Source organism: Macrobrachium rosenbergii, chromosome 32 (assembly GCF_040412425.1).
Source record: "Macrobrachium rosenbergii isolate ZJJX-2024 chromosome 32, ASM4041242v1, whole genome shotgun sequence".
NCBI lineage: Eukaryota > Metazoa > Arthropoda > Malacostraca > Decapoda > Palaemonidae > Macrobrachium > Macrobrachium rosenbergii.
Window position 1 is genome coordinate 7,546,263 of NC_089772.1, and position 21,627 is coordinate 7,567,889.

Below are 21,627 nucleotides of genomic sequence, written 5' to 3' on the forward strand. Positions count from 1 at the left end.
TGCCAAGCCCTAAGGAAAACCTAATGTACATACAAGAATGATGATAATACTATGTAAAAAGTTCAAGTCCTACAAATTTCATATCTAACAAAATAAAGATTGCAATTTTCATCTTACTTAAGAGAACTGGTGCATCTTTAGCAATTCACCACCTGTATACAAAAATGAACATTATGGCAATTTACATCTAGCAAGGTCAAGATTACAAAATGCATTGGTTTAACATCAAAAGAAATTTAAAATAACCCAAGAGGAGAACCATATATTAAAACACTTACTTTTGAGCTTTTCCAATGGAATGCTTCTAATCATGTCATCCCACATGATCAAACTAAGTCCAGGGTACTCCTTCTTTATCCACCTTGTGACTTTTAAAAGCCACGTTAGGAATAAGTCACTGGTTGACATCTTTTGTGAGTCAATAAAATCTTGGCATCTCGGACACCTTCCAAGATGCCACACCTGAAACATCAAAGATCACACATTTTTTCTCTTAATACAACTACCAGTGGGACAATGAAATTTGGTACATTAATTGCTGTACTGTGTGAAGCTTATGCCCCATAATCCCGCAAAAAAAAAAAAACATTAAATTCATACAGTTATTACGGAGAAATTTTACATCTTCAGATACCTATAAATCTGCCCTTCTTGTAACCAACTGAGATTAACCTAAGTTAATCAACTTTAAAGGTATTTGTCAAGACAGCATATAATTCCGGTGAAAATTACATTGACTTCACAATCAGACAGACTAATGATTTACAAAAAAAAGCCCTGAAATCAAATAATCATTACCAAACACACAAACAATAACTGATATTATCAGAATATCTGAATAAATGTTAAATGTTTAAACTACACTATACACAAACCTCATCAGCACCAATGTGAAGATAACTGTCATTCTGGTGAAGTTCCATCATCTGTTCTATGAGAGTTGCCACTAATGAGAAGCTGTCAGGATGTGTTGGACACAAGGCATTAGGATACAGATCAACTTCTCTAAGCATTCGGTGCTCATCATGTTTCAAGACAAACTGTAATAAAAAGGTTTTTTTTATTAGCTATAAAGCACTGAATGTTATAATTTACTGTACTTATATGGGTAAATTTGGATGAAAATTCGACCAATTCAAGGCTTTGTGATACTTGAATAACTTCTCTTTCCCTGTAAGGGCAAGAATTGGGGACATTATGCTTACAACCACAGCAATTGGCATTCAAAACATATCAGTAAACAGGTTTAAACATTCTACGGAAACACCCACAAAAAACTGTAAGCTAACTTATGTACATCTGAAGTGAGTATAGCCAATCAATATTTTCTTCAAGTTTTCATGTCTCTGATAAGGAGAAAAGAAGTAGAAATTTATCTATGCAGCAATGCTGACTCATAATAAGTTATTGGTATGATATAATGAAGCTACGATTAGAGTGAGAAAACTGGAGATAAATGGAGATTGTACACAAAGTGGTTTCAAACCAGTGATACTGGTATCTATGAATATGAATGATCTCTTTCAACATATGATCTAACAATCAGTTCTTGCAGAATTAAGTACAGAGGCTGAAGAGTTCCATGGATTTAGTGAAAGTAGTCCAATAGTTAGTAGGGGTATTTTAGAACAGTTAGCTAGATATCAGATTGGTTTTGACAGTACTGATAAGATAGACGTAAGTGACATAAGAAAACAGTGTTAAAAGATGGTCAACATCTATGGAAAACTATCCTTGTTGGTTTTGTAATTTATCACTAAATATATTCATCAATTTGATTTTTAATATTATTGTTAGCCACTGTCCACAGCCCTTATATTAATCATGAACCTTTATCCGCAGGAACAGTCATGGAGAGGTCTGGCCCTTGTGAGGTGGTGTTTGAGTGGAGCTCTCTGGATTTGGGCAAGTCAGTTAGTATGCTGGCATAAAAATTACTTGGTCTTATGAACTACAATGGTTGTGTGGGTGTTCTGGAAACCTGCTAAAGAATCTCATTTGTTTGAAGGCAATCCAAGTATAATAAAGATGTAGTTCATATACTGTACTGTGAATTGGTGGTACGACAATTGCATACTGGACAATTGCGTCCAGGCAATTGCGTATCTGGACTTTTGCGTACCTAGACATTTGCGTAACCGGACATTTACATACCTGAAGAATTTAAATCACAATTATTGTTACAATAATTACTAACAGATTTTGAACTGGTGTCAAGAGTATTGCAGAAATATTTCCTAATGCAACAATTACCTTCTGGCTTTCCCATTTGTCAAAATCAATTTTTAAGATATGTGACCTTGGATTAAGACAGCGGTATCACGAAGATCAGGGGTTTAATTCAAAGTTAAGATGTTTCCCTCTACTAGCATTTTTGCCAGTAGCAGATATGATAAGAAGGCTCCTTAGAATTAAGTGACGACGGTGACCCAACGGCAGAATTCATCTCCTATTTTGAAGTTACATACATAGGGCAAGCAAGGGGTCGGAGTGGACATAGGATTCAACCAACGTTCTCCATTGTATCATGGAATGTTCATGACTGAACAGTTAACGACTTGTCAAGGTCCAATAACAGTTTAGAAGGGTGGCATAATGCAATTCAAAATACTATAACATGTCATCACCCTTCCATCTAGAAATTAGTTGATGCTTTAAAGAAAGAAGCAGCTATGGCAAAGAAAAAGAAACCAGACTATCAAAGAGGAGTTCCCGTTCAACCAAGAAATAAAAATGTCCATATACGCCTCAAGTCATTGATTAATCAATATAATCCCGAAAACAAATTGTCATTCTTACGAGGGGTAGCTTATAATATGCATACCTTTTAGATATATGATTAAAAGTGATTATTTTAAATCATTAAAAAGTACATCTTAATCTGTTTATGTTTTTAGAAGAAACATCACTACATGTTCATATGTTTTAAAAAAGTATACAGTAAAATGAAATATAAGTTTTTAAAATGTACAAACCATGCAAATAAAATAATAGAATATTGATGACTATATTTACGGCATGTCTTTTGGTATTCAGCACGGATAAAAGTATAAATAGAATTACTATTAGCAAATAAAGTAAAAATTTAAAATTTTTTAAGGTATGAAAAATATGCACTGCATAAAAAAATATATGTATATATATTCAAGCAATATTCAGTATGGATAAAGGTATATTTACGTTGCAAAAATACAGGTACACAAATGTCCGGGTACACAAAAGTCCAGGTACGCAACTGCCCAGTACGCAACAGTCCAGAACGAAATTGTCCTAGAACCCTGGAATTGTTTTTATGTGAGGTTATTTAATTTCTGCCGTTGTGTGGAAATAGTGTACTACAATGTAAAATAAAGTTGATTTATGAGTCAAATTTCCCTACTGTAATGTTCTAAGGTAACCAGTTCAAAAAAAAAAAAGACTTACCTCATCTCATTTGTATGTTGGATGAACTTTTGAGAGCATATGTGGAGCTATTTCTACAAACATATACCAAGTTCTTCTTGTGGAAAAGCTCAATTGAGTAAAAATTCCAGGAGTGATTTGTTTGACTTACATGTACTGGAGGATTTTTTAGTTTTTGGCATAATTGTATATACTCTATTTTTTTATGTGTATCTCCAAGTTAAAGGAAAAAGGTGTATAGGAAGCTGATCATCATCAACTTGTTTATAACATTTAGGAAAGTGTCCTCTGCACTGATTGCAGGTTAGTATGTGGTTAGGTAGAGACTGATCTAGTAAATCATTGTCTACAGGACTACAGAGGTACCCTGTGCTGGTTGTGGATTGCTTGTATAAAAAATAAATTCAAAAATAAATTTAGGTTACCTAGCAATTGTTTGATTTACTCCCCAAAATTGCTTAAATGGATCACTGATCTTTCACAATACCTCCAAAACACATTCAACACTGATTCCTAAGAGAAAAAGAAACCACAGCATCCTCAAGACCATTTAACTCATGAGGAGCCAAATGATCTCCGTACCAACACTGCTGAAGAGGGGCCCAAAATAGGAGGAACAAGCCTCCAGGATTGATAGATTCCCGAAAGAAAGAACTGGACTCTTCCCTTAATGAAAGGTAACAAACAACCCTGATGAGCTCTATGAGACTTCAGACATATTAATGAATATGTCTGTAGTCCAAGAGTGCCGATAGTGCAGATCACTATAAAAAAACAAAAATGCAGTAGCATAACCATTCAAAATCATAGTTCCTAACCAATAGACTTTTGTACAATAATGGTTTTAGGCTGCCTTATAACATCTAGAAAAAAATGTAGATATTGAAATGATCAGGTGGGCCCAAATTTTTACAGAAATTTGTATTTTTCCTAACATACAAAGCTGAAGGTCTTTACATATGATTTAGCTTGCTCACGTGAGGTGGAACGGCTGTTTAGCTTTCAAACAAGGTCGTTAGCTGGGATGCACCGCCCACTCGTTGGTCTACACTCCACTCCACTTTGCCTTTTGGCCCAGGTACCAGAATGAGGGGTGGCTGAGGTGGGCCATAAATGTAAAGACTTTCAGGTTTGTATGTTGGGAAAAATACAAATGACTTTAAAAATTTGCTATTTGTTCCTACACAAATACAAACCTTCGGTCTTTACATAGGCGACTTACTCATTGGAGGGTGGAGTCTGGGCAAATCGCTGAACTGACAGTAAGGTCTATCCACCTGGGAATCTCTTCCTGGCCTTGAAGAGCTGAGGAAGGAGTTCCGTGCCACTGGCATGCTGACCATAAGGGATGTTCAATGCCAGACTTCTGGGCATGAGTTTATGTAATTACTTTCAAAAAAGGCTTGGATGAACCCATAATGTCAGACACTAAAAGGCTAACTAAAACCAACAGGTTTGTTTTATTGTCAACCCCTCTCTCCCCTTGCTATAGGGAGTGAGGGAGGACTTGCATCTAACAATCTACTATAGATTATAGAGAAGATACACAGTTATCTAGACTCTCCTGCATGACATGCCCATCCAGCATGTGACGGCTTGCTACCTGCCTCTCTGCCTTCCAAGAAAGGCAAAAAGAGAGAAGGGAAGAGGCCAGTTATTCACACATTTTCCATCCCTTACCGTTCACCTTAGGCAAGATGCTACTTGTCCCTCTAGGGGAGACAGGTGAGCTGCACAACTTGTTGAGCTGCCACCACAGGACCCAAGGAAAATGTGTCCAAGGACCTGTGGTCAACATCCCGAAGGTAGAAGAATGTGAATGTGGTTTGTCGAGACCACACTCCCACCCAAAAACCTGTAGAACCAACAGGTTCTTCCAGGATGCGAGGGACGGACCAATGCCCCTAATCTTGTGAGCTCTCACTCAGACTGTAATCCCATCCTCCTCGTCAGATGTAGATTGCACCTGATTGATTGTCTAACGAACCCTAGCCTCCAGCTCCCAGCAAACCCCAAAGAGGAGGGGACGGTTTTGAGATCCCTAGCACCCTTGCCCAGTCAGCTGGAGGCCAAAGTCGTAAGAGGTGAGTAAGGCCATGGGCAGTCCTCAACCCACAGTGACAACAGCTGTACAGGTCAGGGAGAGCGGTCCTGATCACATAAACGTGAACGGGGGCTGTCCTGGGGACGTGCTACAGTCTTCTTAAAAGCTGAAGCCTCTACAGTAGAAGAAGACTGGGTGGGGGACCTCCTCTTGCTTTGCCCAGGTGAGCGGGCCGTCGGTAGGCCGGCATCACCATTCCAGGACTCTTGCACTGCTCTAATCAGAGAATGAGAAGGTGGTGAGCAACTGCCTGCCTGCTCTCTACTCACTAACTCTAGCTATGCCGTGCTGGCAAACAGAACTGGGTCCACAGACCGTGGAACCTTACTGGCCCGGGAAGGTGAATTCCCAGGACCGTTACCAGTGCACTGGGGATCCATGGAACACCAGGCAGTGGTTGCTTCCATGTAGTCAGCAAAGGGAGCTGCAGTACTGGGAGTACCAGTAGTGAGAGACCTGGCAGCCTTCTCCATAAGGTAAGGCTGGCTGCCAAAAGACCCACAGGACTTCTTGCAGATGGGTGAGGCAACCTTCTTCCTCTGCTTGCTAGCTTTGGATGTAGAAGGGGAAGAGGTGACAGTACTTGACAAAGTTGAAGACAAAAATGATGACGAAGACTGCCTATTCCTCCTCTTCAACTTATTCTTCCAGCCATGGCTGGCCTTCGACAGCAGGGTGTGGAGGAGGACGTCACCAAGCAAAGATGAAGTGGAAGGCAACACCTGGGAGCACATTATCGGAGGTAAGTGTGGTGTTATCAGTGCCGTAGTGGTGGCCCTTAAGCCAGTGGATACCATAACCGTGGAAGTTGTCACGGTTCCGGTGGATGCAGTTACAGGAAGGACTTTGGAAGCCTTCCAGTGATAGGTCAACCCAGAAACACTTGGCTCTCAGTGGAGGCCTAGGGAGGGCCATAACTCCTAAAACCCATGAGGCTCCACAGTACTCTTGGAACAAAAGTCCGGTTAGGAGAGGCAATCCTCTTTCACACCGAGGAGGAGAGCCCTTCCGAGGTCAACTCCCCCTCTAAGGGGAAGGAGACCACCAGAGAGTAGTCAAGCCGGTCATCCTCCCCCCTCCAATGACTCTCAATCCTCTTTCACACCGAGGAGGAGAGCCCTTCCGAGGTCAACTCCCCCTCCAAGGGGAAGGAGACCACCAGAGAGTAGTCAAGCCGGTCATCCTCCCCCCTCCAGTGACTCTCTATTGACAAAGCAGAAGGAGACGGCGAAGGGGAAACTGCTCTCTTAGGAGTGGCAACAGCAGGTGGAAGTTTGGCCAGGGGCAAGAAGGTACCAGAGAGAATCTTTGGTGTCACTGGCAGAGTATTACACTCCAATGACACCAGAGAAACTCTCTTCTCTCCTTTCCAAGCAAACTTCACCCAATATTCCAAAGGCCAGACTCGACACTCGTTACAAGGACTCGATTGATTGCAATCATGTTTGCGCCATGATACACGAGTGAGAGTCTATTTCAAGGGAGGAGAGGAACTGATTGCAAGGCTTGTCCTTCCCTGGGCAACACACCTAATTATTAAAGGTTTCCTCTCCCCTAGCTGTTGTAAATTAGAGGTTTGCATCATTAACAATCAGCAAACAATCATAATCATGCACATTTTATTAACAGAAAAAAAAAAGAGAGAAAGTAAACGGCAGTCGGGCCAAGACCACACGAACAAGTCTTCATGCGGCGGCGGCTGAAAGCAAAGCGGAGTGCAGACTGACAAGTGGGCAAGACTTCCCCGCAACTGTCAGTAGCTAACAACCTTTTTTGAAAGTTAAACAGCCGTTCCAGCTCACATTTGCAAGCTAAATGCTATGTAAAGATAGAAGGTTTGTATCTGTGTAGAAACAAATACACTTTCAACTTTCCCAAGGCATGTACAAAAAATCACATTTCCATGGACACTAAGCAAATACAGTGCTTCTGGGTCAAATCATTCTAGCCTGTCTTTCATCATTTTCACATAAAAATCTAGAACTACACTTTTCTGTATTTCCATATTTATAATTAGTTTCCAGTTCAACAGGCAGATTTTTTAGTACTGAAGAAAGAGACAAATATTTTCAATAATGGTTGCTAACAGATGCAAAGTAAATTTTATTGGAAAATTATACTAATCCAGCAAAATGGCTTACCTCAAAGTGCCCAAAGGTCTGGATAAGTGGGATGATGATAATGTTGTAATCATTAGCTAAGCTGTGCAGTTTCATAATATCCGCTGGGGTGTATGCATTTTTCGTTCGTAAATGAGAAACCTTGCCGTGAAAGGGAAAGGTGTCCTCATACTCCAGTAACAAGCCAGTGGCTCCCTGACTTACTAAAAGAGGAATCAACTGAAAAGAAAAGCAAACAAGCACATAACCTCTGGTACACCATATATCAAGATGAAGATAAAAAAATAATCTTTTGCGCATAAATTTACAACAATGGTCCATGTACACGACAACGATGCATAACTTACCTTCTCAAAATAGGATATTTTTGGTGGTGCTCCTTTCAGGTCAATGTGAACCAGTCTGAAAAAACAAGTAAGGTATAGTACAAATACATGATGATATTTTATCTTTGAATTATAAAGAAAATACTGTATAAATGAAAAACACAAAAATTTGAACCTACAATTGGCAAGTGCATTTACAGTATAGTACTGAACAGTATTTTCTTCATTTTACCCAATTCAAATTTCTTCCCTTATTTCCTCTCATTTCCCTGAATGTCCTTACAAGATGTTAAACTGGCCTCCTATATACCTGCACAAGCTGGGTAAGCAGTATCAATAATGCAGTAAAGACCACACTTCTGTCTTGGCAACTGCAATTGCAACAAAAGGTACATGACTAAGTGCTTAATGCATGTATTTTTGTCCCAAATACATACTAAATATTTCCTATGGGGAGAGGAAATATAGATAATGGGAATTCATCAAAGAACGAGTTAAATACTAAGTGAGAATATTCTACAAGTAAGACCAAGTATTCTCGTGACTGTAAGAAGTATACATGGTAGTCAATCACGAAAATACTCAGGATAATCAGGGAAGGGGCTTAAGGAACAGGTTCTTTTTCTTCTTCGTGTTCTTCTGTTCTTTGCAAAAATTCTTATTAGTATCGTAGGTCTGCAGAGCAAAATTTGAACTTACAGGTGGCAAAGAAGAGTTCAACACAATTTAACTTGTGACGCTGTCCGTTCGTGTGACCCTATGTTCGTATCTCTGAATGTTCATAACGTGAATGTTTGCAAGTAGGGTGGTGACTGTAATTTTAACATCTCCCATAGCTTAGGGAATACATGCTCTTTAAAATTCTGTTAATGTGGCTTAATGTGAAATATCCAGTATTTTTGGGTTATCTTTAATCACTATGTTACATCATCCAGTCCAGGAACTGATTCACTACATTTACTTAAGGCTCATTCAAATTCCCTCGTAGTAAAAGGTGCATTATATTGTTCATTCCTTGTTGCATTAAAGTCAATTTCAACCTGTTCTTTTACCCTTCTTAATCTGATTAGGGTCTGCCATCATTTTTCTTTGCAACATTAGCAAAATAAGTAGCAAAATCATTTGCCAATAACCAGGGTTCAGCTACTTCACTACCATTTATCTTGATAGCTGGAGGTTGACAAGGAGTAAATTTGCCAGCTATTTTCCTACCTCTCTTCCAAATTAAAGTCAGGGATGTTTTTGAGTTTAGTGAAGATATGAAAATTGTCCAAGATTACTTTCATGCTTTTTTTTTTCCATGCGGATATGAGCTCTTGCTTTTGGGAATTCCATATTGTAATACTCACATTTCCATCTGCGATATCTAGTGAAAGCTGATCTCATAGCTCTATGAGTTTCCACGGAACTGGTCGGCAGATAAATACGCCCAAAGTCCTACATACTGACTGAAGACCAGCCGAATATATAATTGTATTCAAGAAGTTAGGAGCATCACCTGCGCATGGAAAGTCATCAGCTGAGTCATCTATTGAGCTGTGTTCCTGGAATGTTGCCCAATCAGCTTTACCAATGTTCCATTTAGGCAGCTATGAAGATGGAGGATTTGAAGCTACATCTACCACTATTGGAAAATGGTTGTTGGTAAATCTAACATTCACAACTTTCAAATTAAAATCAACAAGGATATCATCACTGCACATAGATAAATCAATTGCTGATAATGTGCCTGTTTGAATGTGAAGATCTGTAAACTTCCCTGTGTTGAGGATTCCCCCATTTTCACTTTCTATAATGGACAAAGGCAATTTCCTCTTTGATTGGTGACAATCACCCCGAAAGAGGGTTCCTACTATTCACATCTCCCAGAGTAACAAAGGGACATGGTAGCTGTTTAATGAGGGATTTTCTTTGCAAATGGATTTGCACACCTATCACTTCAGTGTAGATTGAATACTAATAGGGTGTCATCAAGGAAGTATAAAGCTACACCCCCATGGCCTCTATATGTTATAAGGGGAATGATAGCATATGCAGTATACTCTCGTGGGCTGGGACATGTACAGTAAACCCGCGGTATTCGAATAGCTAAAACCCACAAATACTTAGAACCCTTCTAGAATTGCCTATTTTGATAGTTCAAACAGACAAAATCAAACTAAAAATGCTTATACAGGTACTATCCTACTTACGATGGGGTTAGGTTCCAAAAAAAGAACCATCGTTTGTTGGGAAAACGTAGGAAATACCAAAATGTATCTCGAACATAGCCTAGCCTATACTAGCGTATTCAGTACCATGTATACATATGTGGTAGCCTAGCCTACACTATAAAGTACAATCTATACATACACGGTATATGAATTATTAATATCAGCTAATTCTGGAGGTTCATGCAAAGTGACTTATGACAATTCAATGCAAAGAGAAATTGAATAACAAACAAGAATTAGCTTAGCTTACACTATGGTATACTGTATACATATACAGGAAGCTAGATAGTTTCAAATTGATAGGCAGCTACAAAAACACCATTAGGAATAAAATAGTTACAAACAAAAAGTCGTTAGAGGGGGGGTAAATATGGCAGCGTGTCTAGACTGTGAAGATCGGTACTATGGCGTCATGTAAAGAGCGAAGCAAAAAACACCTGCAGAGTAAAAGGCATTATAATCAGACATCGGCAATTGCCAAACACTGTTGGGAAAATGACCTTAAAACAGACTGGGAAAAAATGAGTTTTCTGCACAGAAACTAACATAACGGCCAAACTGGTTGTAGAGAACGCCTTCATAACATACACCAACAACACAATGGCAGGGAACACCGGAAACGGGTTTGAAGACAGCATATCTAGAAAAATCGTACACTCCACAGTAGCAAGGAAACGAAGGAAAAACGCAAGAGAACGCACCGAAAATGGACACCTGGAAGAAGGGGGCAGAGAAAGGCCAAGGTCACAAGGGGGTGGGGGTCACACACGGGGAGCCAGGCAATTATAGGATTAAAAGTACCCACCACACCGATATAAATACAGTTGGACTATGCGTCTGGTCACTGTAAGGATACTTGATAATGTGGACTGTTTGTCCATGAAAGCTCATAACTTTTTCTGAATAAATACTCCATTAGATACCACCCAGTTTGAATGAGGTCCTTTTAGTAACATATATATATATGTGTGTGTGTGTGTGTGTGTGTGTCGTGCACTTGCCCTGGGTGCAGTACAACAAAATATGACAAAATAAATTTAACTTATCCTTCATCCCCCAATACCATGCCAGCTGGGAAGAATGGGCCTAATGTACTGCATTTCTCATACACCGTTTCAATATCGCGAAGGTAAAACATAGCGAAAACTGACTTGCATCTCCAATACATGGATTGCAAGATTGTGGAGAATGACAGAATATGTTTGATGGCCAGCGAAGCAGCAACTGCTCTTATTTCATGAGCCTTGACTTTATACAAAGGCAGGAAATCTTCCTGGACTCTCGAGTGTGATTTGGAAATCACGGTCCTTAAAAAGGTTAAGGTATTCTTGGGTAATGGGCAACCAGGGTCCTTAACTGAAAACCGGAGATTCTAAGAGGAACCTCTAATCCTCTAAGTTCTCTCCAATTATACCTGTAGTGCTTTCACTGGGCAGAGGACTCTCTCCTGATCTGCTGGGCCCAGGATATCAGACAAGCTCTTGACCGTAAATGAACATGGCCAGGGGTCAGAAGGGTCTTCATTCTTTGCCAAGAATCCTAAGGTCAGAGAGCACATGCATTCCCTTGAGAAAAACCTACCTCCTTATCAAGGGCACGTAATTCGCTCACTCTCTTAGCTGTAGCTAAGGCCATCAAAAATAGGGTCTTCCTCATCAAGTCTCTAAGTGAGGGGGATTCCAAGGGTTCAAAAGGAAGGCCCGAAAGCCATTTAAGTACTATATCCAAGGTCTACTCCCATATGCTTAAAAACGGAATTTAACGTCACCCTGTAACCCTTGCCTTGATGGTAGGTGTAGCCAACCCTTTCGAAGACCTCAAGACCAGTAAAAAGTCTGCAATTGTGGCTACAGACGTTTGAGAAGAGGAGATATTATGCTCTCGGCACCATCCTTGAAAGACTGCCCACTTGGCCTGGTAGACTGCAGCAGAAGATTGTCGCCTGCATTTCGCAATTGCTTCTGCAGCCTTTCTTGAAAAACCTTTCGCTCTGACAAGCTCCCTGACAGTCTGAAGCCTGTCAGAGCGAGAGTGGATAAGCCCTTCATGAAATCGATGACAATGAGGCTGTTTGAGAAGATTTTTCCTCTAAGGTAATAGTCTTGGAAAGTCAACTAAAAGGCCTAGAAGATCCAGGAACCATTCTTTGTGCAGCCAAAAGGGAGCTACTAGGGTCATTGAAGTGTTGTTGTGGGCAATGAACTTCAACACTTCCCTCGCCATGCTGAACGAGGAAAGGCGTATACGTCTAGATCTGACCAATCCTGCAGCATGGCATCTGTGGCCCATGCCTGAGGATCCCGAATTGTGGAACAATAAAGAGGGAGACAATGGTTTCTTGACATTGCAAACAGGTCTACCGACGGCTTTCCCCACAGTCTCCACAGGTCAGTGCACACCTGTAGATTCAGCGTCCTCTCTGTTGGTAGAACCTGTTTGCCGTGACTTAATTCGTCCACACGGACGTTCAGCTTGCCCTGAATGAAGCGGTCACAATGCTGGTCCTGTTGTCTTGTGCCCATAAAAGGAAGTCCTTGACTGCTTTGTAAAGCGAAAAGGAATGTTCCCCCCCCCCACCCTTGGTTCCTGATGTAGGCCAGAGCGGTCATGCTGTCCGAATGGACCGCAACTGTCCTGTTAAGGTTTCTGCTGCAAAGAACTGAAGCGCTCCTTTACACTGATGTAAATGTTCCATGTTCCAGAAACTTCCATACTGTTGAGTAGAGCCCCCAACCCAGATCTGACGCATCTGAATACAGCATTAGGTTGGGGCTCGACAGCAGGTAAGTTTCATCTCAAACAACGGACTCTTAAAAACAAAACAACCTTCCATCATCTGTAAGTAACACTGAAACTTACATATACATTGCCTCTTTCAAATTAACTGCCTGCTCACAAAATTTCAACTAGTTTCAGGACAGACCCTTACTCACCTGTGGACATTGGCTGAATCAAACATTATCAACTGGAAACTGAAAAGAAAAAGAAAGAGATTAAAGTGAAATCTGTTCCCGGATTACAAAGTAGAATGCATGTGTACATAAACGGAAAAAAATTACATAACTGCACTGCGTCATCACAATTATAAGAATACTAAATTCTTTAATATACAGTACAAAGCATTATTTGAAAAAAACTAAATTTCTAAACACCTTACTAGATTAATGATGTGTTCATTAACAAAGTTTTGTTTAACAAAAAACATACTTTTTTTTATTATTTTTTAGATAACTACTTCTCAATTATGATAGCTAGTAAAATAAGTCCCCGGTTATCAGCGGGGGTTCCGTTCTGACGACGTGATGATAACTGAAAATCGGTGATTTTCGGCACCGAAAAGCACCAAAATTGCCCTGTTGCCTGTTAGGTATGTATTGGCGCCAATACCCAATTATCGGCACTGATAAGCGGAAGTTAGCAATTCTCAGCGCCGAAAATTGCCAATTTTCGTCGCTAGACAAGCCCCATAAACCTGGATCACCGATAACCAAGCCCACCGATAACCGGGGCCCCAGTATTCGCGGGGGATGCATACCACAAACCCCTGTGAATAGCTAAAATCCATGAATACTTAATACCCCTCTAAAAGCGCTTGTGACTGCTTATTCTGATAGTTCAAACACTAAAAAACCCCCCTAAAAATGCTTAAACCTGAGTATTTTAATAGTTTTATCACGAAAAGTGCATTTAGTCATGAAAATGGAAAAATATAGTAATTAATGAATATTTCTCCATGAAAAATACTGCAAATAGGCGAATTATCTGCAAATAACATTTATAAACATTCCACAGAAAAATCCGCAAACAGGTGAAGCCGTGAATCCAGAACACCAAATAGGCAGGGGTTCACTGTAAACAGTCCTAAACCAGCATTTGTCTATTTATGCCATCTACTGAACCCTTAATTTCAGGGTAAACTGCAATTCATGGATCCAACGTTCTCAAGTTTTGTTTTAGCCAAAGTGAGTGGGGTGGTTGAGGGGGCAATTCATCATAATATTGTATAGAGAGGTAAATACTGATTTTAAAAAAATGTATGCTAACAATTTCTATTTTTGAAATGACTTACCTGTCTATTATGAGAGCTGATTCCCACATTGAAAACTGAGGTGGGTAGATATATGAGAACCCAAAAATTAAATCCCCAAAAGAAAAAAATAAGACGCTACTTACCTAATGATTAGAATCCATCTGCTTGTACTGACACCAGCAGAGGACTAATTTATCAAGCCACTAGGACCTCTGAAAATCACTGGGGGTCCCTTGTAAGGAAAACCACGCTCAGTTTGATGACAGTGGGACAAAGGGCCTGCATCTTGGTCTGCCTGCAGAGCAATGACAGTAAGATCCTCAAGGGCATGAGTTGGCCCCTCACCCCTGAAGGAGGAAGACATACCTTGCTTCTGCTCTGTGGCTTCTTCCTTATCTCATGATGTCTGGTCAGAAATCCTCCCATGAGAGATACCATGGGAACCAACCAAGTCACCAACCAAACACCATTTGGACATAACGCCTTCCCTATACTTGGCAGTAGCTGAGTCCGTGGAAGGTGCAGGGGAACAAACATGTGCACTGCAAATCATATGCACAAGAGGTGGACATGCAAGGAGGAGACCTGTCTCTATAGAGTGCCCAGCGCACACAATCTGAAAACAATGCATGCATCAAGTAAGAAGGCAGTTCATGCTCACCCCAGTGAGCTTCCAAGGGAGCTTAAGGGGAGAGCTTACCCTGTTACCAGTGGGCATGACCTGTAGACCTTGCATGTGCTGAGTCCACAGGTTATGCATGCTCCTCCGAGTATGTTACTGGAGAAGAGATAGCTGTGAGCAGCCGTGTGTGTTTGTTCCCAACACTAAGCACACAGAGTGAGAAGGATGTGTTAACTCAGCCACAGGTAAACCTGAAGGGCAACAAGTGGGAGAATCAGGAGCCTTCCTCTTGTCCAAGTGGGCTGGTGCAGAGAGTGGCCTGTAACTGCCCTGCCAATGGCTAGATGATCACCCACAGGTGGCTCTGAGCCCACTCCTCCCTTTGAGAAGCCATAGACTTCCCGTATTTCTTCCTCCTACTAGAGTGGAAAGATGTTGAGTACAAGGGGGAGGAGGAAAACAAGCTCCATGAAGAGGAAGAAGAGGTTCATGTTTTATCTCCATCTCAAGAATACAGAAAAAAAACAGATAAAGGGCATTCAATAATGCAAAAACAAAGAAAATACATGAATGCTTAAGCATTCAAAAATCAGCAAAGAGGAAGGAGGATGTAAAACAATATCTACTCTTGCTTAACCACCATTAAATAACCTTGTTACCAAATTCAACAAGCATTCCGGTTAATGCTGAGGATAATTCTGTATACTGTAAAGGGTTCTGGTTCATACTTCCATATAAGCAAATCAGATATTCATAACAAATTTGAATGTTGATTTTTCTACAGCATTGTAACTTGAGGATGATGATAAAAAAAAAGTCCTCAGGAACCAGTGGTTTCTAGACAAACCATTTTGTTCCCAATGTGCCTCAAATGATGACAGAGACTGTTTCATTTGGTGGAAACCATCTAGGCCTACTAATTAGAATGCAGATTTTCCTCTATCAAATGTACAGGTGCCATTATCACCTGGGTAATTCTAAGTACTAGCTCCGTGCCTGTTTTTATCTTGGAAACTGGTTTTTTCTACACTTTTAGGGCTTCTGATACTGGCAGTGAGTTTGTTTGTTGTTGGCCAACTGTTATTTGCCTGCTAATTCTACTCAACAGTAAAGGGGGACTGTGGGAATTCAGGGTTTTGGGTGGGGGAAACACAGAAATGGAGCAGACATGTTTACGTTGAGGAGGAACCCTCTGGAGGGGAAAAACAAGATGGAGCCATTCACCAACAGGAGGGAGTTAAATGCATTTCACTGTGTTTAGTACTGGCATCAGGGGATGGAATGTCCCTTCGCCGTGTTTAGTACTGGCCCGAGGGCAGGGGCGCCAGGCGGTACCCATAGGTTAACAAGTTATTGCACTTGCCAGATGGGATATGAACCGTTCCAAACAGGCGTACCCATGCTCTGTCTTGGGAAGATCGCATATGGAAACCCTTTGTTGGATGGACTTCAGGGGTTAATTACAGGTCAATTACATTCGTGCAACAAAAATTGAAGGTAAATCCATAATTAGCAACCAAAAAACTTTAGAAAAAGTCAAGTTAGAAGGAAATCGCCACCGCGGAGCTACTACGTACTTAGATCTACCATCACCTGTAATTATGAAATTTAGCGGGACTAGTGCTTTTCCAATTTCTTTGACAATTTAGCTGGCAAGCTTCCTAATCTGATATGCTGTGCTTTAAATTCTCGTTAACATCATTAATACAAAAATCTGATAAATATAAAGGAGACACCCACACAAAATGCAATAAAGATAAAATAATTTGAGAAATTTAGTGAGATATTAAATATACCATCTTTTGTCTATACTTTTCCTTTCATCCTCAAGGGCCTGGTGGTAAACAAGGCGTCCCGAGGAGCTTCCAACATGTTCAGTACCAGCCCCTCACAGGTGAATGTAAAAACAAATAAAAGGTGGCAAATTTCTCATTATCTTGGCAAATTTCTCAGTTTATCTCACCTTCACTGCATTACAGGCTATACACCCTTTCCTATATTTAGCCAAAAAATTATATTAATAAACAGTGTCTTTGTATGGCCATCTCCTCTACATTTACCCAACAATCATACTAAAATCCAACACTAATCATACTAAAATCTTCCTGCTACCGAGATATTTACCATAGTATTACATTAGCTAATATTCTAACATTCCCACAAGGCTGGTATTAAATACAAGGCTCATGGGAGTGGCTGTGGCTTTAAAGTAAAAATTTACAGTAGATCTAAGTAGTAGCTCCGTGGCAGCGATTTCCTTCTAACTTGACTTTTTCTAAAGTTTTTTGGTTCCTAATTATGGATTTACCTTCAATTTTTGTCGCATGAATGTAATTGACCTGTAATTAACCCCTGAAGTCCATCCAACAAGGGGTTTCCATACGCGATCTTCACAAGATAGAGCACGGGTTCGTCTGTTTGGAACGGCTCATATCCCGTCCGGCAAGTGCAATGACTTGTTAACGTATGGGTACCACCCCCACCGGTCCAGTACTAAACACGGCAAAGGGACATTCCATTTGGCCGACAACAAACAAATGCCCTGCCAGTACCAGAAGCCCTAAAAGTGTAGAAAAAAACCAGTTTCCAAGGTAAAAACAAGGTGTGGAGCTAATACTTAGAATTACCAAAAATCATACTAAAATCTTCCTGTTACCGAGATATTTACCATAGTATTAAATTAGCTAATATTTTAACATTCCCACAGGGTTGGTATTAAATACAGGGCTCATGGGAGTGGCAGTGGCTTTAAAGTAAAAACTTACCATCTGAAAAACAAAGAGCTTTGACAAAATCAGCCTAAAATAGACTGGTCTATCCCGCCTGTCAAACTGCGGGCCTAAATGGCGCAGCCTGCCTTCACCACCTTCAGATATTTGGGGCAATATGGCCCCTCAGTTTTCAGTATTTCACCACTCCCGTCACACAAAGGACACAAAAGTTTAAGTCAAAGATGTATTAACCAAACTGGGGAATAGAAGAACTTTAACCTACGCTGGGCTCAGAGACCGTGTCACAGTTAATAGTTAGACCTGGCCTACGCCTTCAAACAAAGCAAAACCATTTGATTATTGTTTACTACTCACCTATTTCAACAAAAACGACTACTTTATATATTTACGCCTCTTGCTGTGGCAAAAATCTTAAACCACGGTGAAAATCACAGGCTTGTTAGTGATTTTCACCGCTTTCGTAGATTATTTTCCCGTGAGAAACAATAACTTCTTCGCTCCCTACTTCGATTCCCTTTTGAGTGTAATGCACTTGCATATTGTTTGGGATCAGTCATTTCGACAAGAATAATTAATTTTACATTTTAGTCTCTTAATTTACGGAATAACTGATTGATTTCGTACAAAAATTACCAAAAAGCTGTAATATATAAATCTGTTATATATATAAAAGGTAATTTTATTTTTAAACAGATAAACGAAGCATCAGAAAGTGCAGCATAACAAACGTTACCAATGGTAGACTTTAATGTCCTTTGTAATGTAAGAAGTACGCACTGAATGTTTGTTGTTTGTCTGCAAACAGATGTACATATGTTAAGAAGGCTTCAATTTGTGTAACATACTGATGCCCACATACATAAAATTTGCACAATTCCTAATCACTAACAGAGGCACCAATGCTCAGATGTACGGTACCGATTACATTGCTAAGAATTACACACAAATTTTATGTACACACACACACATATATATAACTAAACTGCTTACGCTAGCAGGAGAGCCAGAGAAAAAACAACGCGATGTTCATGGCACATATGCACTATACCTGCGGCATCGCGGATGAACTCCCTGTGCAGCAAAACTTCTACATTAGCCGCTTCATACATCTTGCCAAATAGACGGCTTATGAGCTGTGTCGAAGCCCTTCCCCTCTCTCCAAACACACATATACACCTTTCCTGCACACCTTCGTTCTCGCACTTCCTGGATATTAAGGCCCTTCCTTTCCAATAACTTTTTCACACCATCTTGGTCGTTCCACTTATCAAACTATCTCTAATTACTCTAACCACTCTTTGGCCGGGTATTCACGTTCAGGTTTACCTGTCGTTCACCTGCGACCGTTTGACGGATGAGAGTCCACACGAAGAGAGTAGAAATGTCAGTCGGGCCGTCAAATCGAAGACATTCGGCAACGCTACTCAGTATATGGCATCCATATTCGGATCAGAGATACTTAGATGGTTCCCAGATGAAATCCAGGGGAGAACTGTCACAAAATCGTTGCTTACTCGTCCACACATGCAATCACCTGTCATTCGGTCGGAAGAGTGAATGGACTGACTCCGCCCATGAGCTGTCGTCCACACGTAAGTTTTAACGCCGGAAAGCGGCAGAGTGACAATTGTCGGACATCATTCAACTCTGTGATACAGAGGCAAGTATCTTTTTCATAAACACACTACTGAACTCCTCTCCAACTCTCCTTTTTGGCTTCTTCACTAGTTAATAGAGAAATTATTTAATTGGTATCATGGCGATTTTAAACAAAATAATGTTAGAGTACCATTCTGAAACAGGTGTGTTTCCTTTACCCTTATTATCATGCAATAGAGACGTACATATTTCAACAAAACTCAAAAACATGCAGAAACATTTGGTTTCACACAAATAACTCATCCAAACAATATAGTTTTCATTTGTCGCCTACCTGACAGAAGGCAATTCACAATAAAAAAAAAATCCAACCAGTAATTTTCTTATGACAACAGACGATACTAATAACTATACAGTAAGAAATAGACCATATAAAAAGGTTTAATACACAAAAATATTACAAAAAAGATTGTTGTGCGGGAAATTTCCTACACGGGGCTTTAGCTGAGAGTTTTGACATTTCCACTGAGGGTGTCATATAGTGTGACCATGGTCTTGGTGATGTTGGTAAAATTTGATGGTAATAATTTACCATCAATTTCTAGTAGCATTTTTATCATTGTTTTGGTTGGTATTTCTTGATGGCTGATACCTTGAGGGGGCAAAGGTTGAACGCCTTTCAACAAGACTTGATGAATTCAGGAACACACAGAGGGCCCTGATTACTTGATTGTCAATGCATATCACTGAGTCATTATAAAGTAGGAAAGACTGTACAGACCCGATGTGGTTTTGACGCTTATCCTTATTCTTAGAGATGACGATGCCACTGGCGTAGTAGATACAGAAGGGTATGTCCCGGTATCATTTTACTTATGGACATTAATTGCTTTCAACATAAAATATAGGTTTTTCTGTTGTATTATGATGTGATTTGAATGATTTTGAGGTTTATTTCCATCGCAAATGAATACTTATCCTTCCCCGGCAAATGATATATACAAAATTAATAAAATTACGACTTGTCAGAATACTGCACCCCCCTCTCCATAGCTAATACGGCAAAACTGTAATCAGTAAACACAGTTTTGCCGTATTAGCTATGGAGAGTGGGGGCAGTATTCTGACAAGTCGTAATTTTATTTTTGTATACAGTATATCATTTGCCGGGAAAGGATAAGTATTCATTTGCGATGGAAATAAACCTCAAAATCATTCAAATCACATCATAATACAACAGAAAACCCTATATTTTATGTTGAAAGCAATTAATGTCCATAAGTAAAATAATACCTATGTCCCCAAAGGTGGAAGGTGGCCCCTGAGTTTCATAGGCTAAGCTAAGTGTTGGGTAGTTGAAGGTTTATGTGCTGAGCAGTGTGTTGACTGCTGTGTTTGGCTCGTCTTCTTGGAGTACAGGATTTGAAAATCATCCTTCACATGGTAGAACTTGGAGAATATTTTGCCACGTGGAGGGTGAGATATATGTTTACCATTTTTGCGAGTGGGTACTGGTTGGGCTCTGTTTGGAAGTCCAGGCACATGCAATATCCACAGGGGTGCCAGGATCCGTCTGGTTTCTTTACCATGTGCAGCAGGAATGACCAACGACTCCTTGAAGGGCTTCTTTGTGGCAATAATTTTTTCTGGAGAAGGCACCAGTTGTTTTGATGTGATGTTGTATGCTATGCTTTGCATGGGTGTTGGATGTCTGTTTCAGTTTTTGAGTTCAGGCTGGAAGGCATCAGGGAACTTCTGCACAAGGGGTGTAAGTTACTGGGATCTACTGCAGATATGGGTAGTTACTTGGGGGTCCAATGTCAGTGGGGCCATCTGGGAAGAAGCCAGGTACAGGAGGCTGATTTTGGCAATTACATCATAGTGTCTGAGGAAACTGGCACCAGCCGGGATGTCTAGACTTCGGCGACAATGAAGTCCTATGTATATTTTTTCTCCGCGAGTTGGAGGTGAGCCATTAGGGTCTATATAATTGTAAGGGGTTCCTGTCGGCCGTTACTGGCCATAGCTTGGTGTCATGTGGGAAAAAAGTTAAGTATACCTTAGTTTTACCAGACCACTGAGCTGATTAACAGCTCTCCTAGGGCTTGGGAAGCACCAATCCTCCTTCAGTGTTGGTAGGATGAACTTGAAGGTACCCATCTCCACCAGGAACTTCCTGCCACTCGCATAATTGGAGATATAGAATTTGGTGGAGCAGGGATCTATCAGGGTTGTAGTAGCCACTCATTTTTGTGGCAGTTTCCTTGCTTGTTATTTCTCCAGTTGCATTTGAAGGCACAATTCTTGGCTGCCTTCCGAAATTTATGATGGTATATGCAGAGCACTGGTCTGTGTTGGTGCCTTTTTTGTCGTGAGTGAATGGGCACTTCTGCACTGCACTGACTTAAGTTTTCGTATCCGGGATGGTGTTGGGAGGCGTTAGAGGTCTCCAGCAACTCGTCAGCGTTCTCCAGCACTT

The 21,627-nt window shown here is 40.5% G+C and overlaps 1 protein-coding gene across 6 annotated transcripts in view; it reads right to left on the reverse strand.

Moving 5' to 3' along the window:
• LOC136855628 (hexosaminidase D-like) overlaps positions 1–19,198 on the reverse strand; it is a 54,708-nt gene extending 35,510 nt beyond the window's left edge. For 2 of the 6 annotated variants that reach the window (XM_067132782.1, XM_067132781.1), the window contains exons 1-6: positions 17,904–18,074; positions 13,099–13,137; positions 7,974–8,028; positions 7,648–7,845; positions 876–1,040; positions 279–462 (exon numbers count right to left, since the gene is read on the reverse strand). In XM_067132782.1, the coding sequence (XP_066988883.1) occupies positions 279–462; positions 876–1,040; positions 7,648–7,845; positions 7,974–8,028; positions 13,099–13,124 (628 nt within the window). In that variant the 5' untranslated portion in view covers positions 13,125–13,137; positions 17,904–18,074. Of the gene's footprint in view, positions 1–278; positions 463–875; positions 1,041–7,647; positions 7,846–7,973; positions 8,029–13,098; positions 13,138–17,903; positions 18,075–18,597 lie in introns of those variants that run through there. The other 4 variants (XM_067132778.1, XM_067132780.1, XM_067132779.1 and 1 more) reach the window with 4 other exon arrangements.
• Between the last annotated feature and the right edge of the window lie 2,429 nt (positions 19,199–21,627).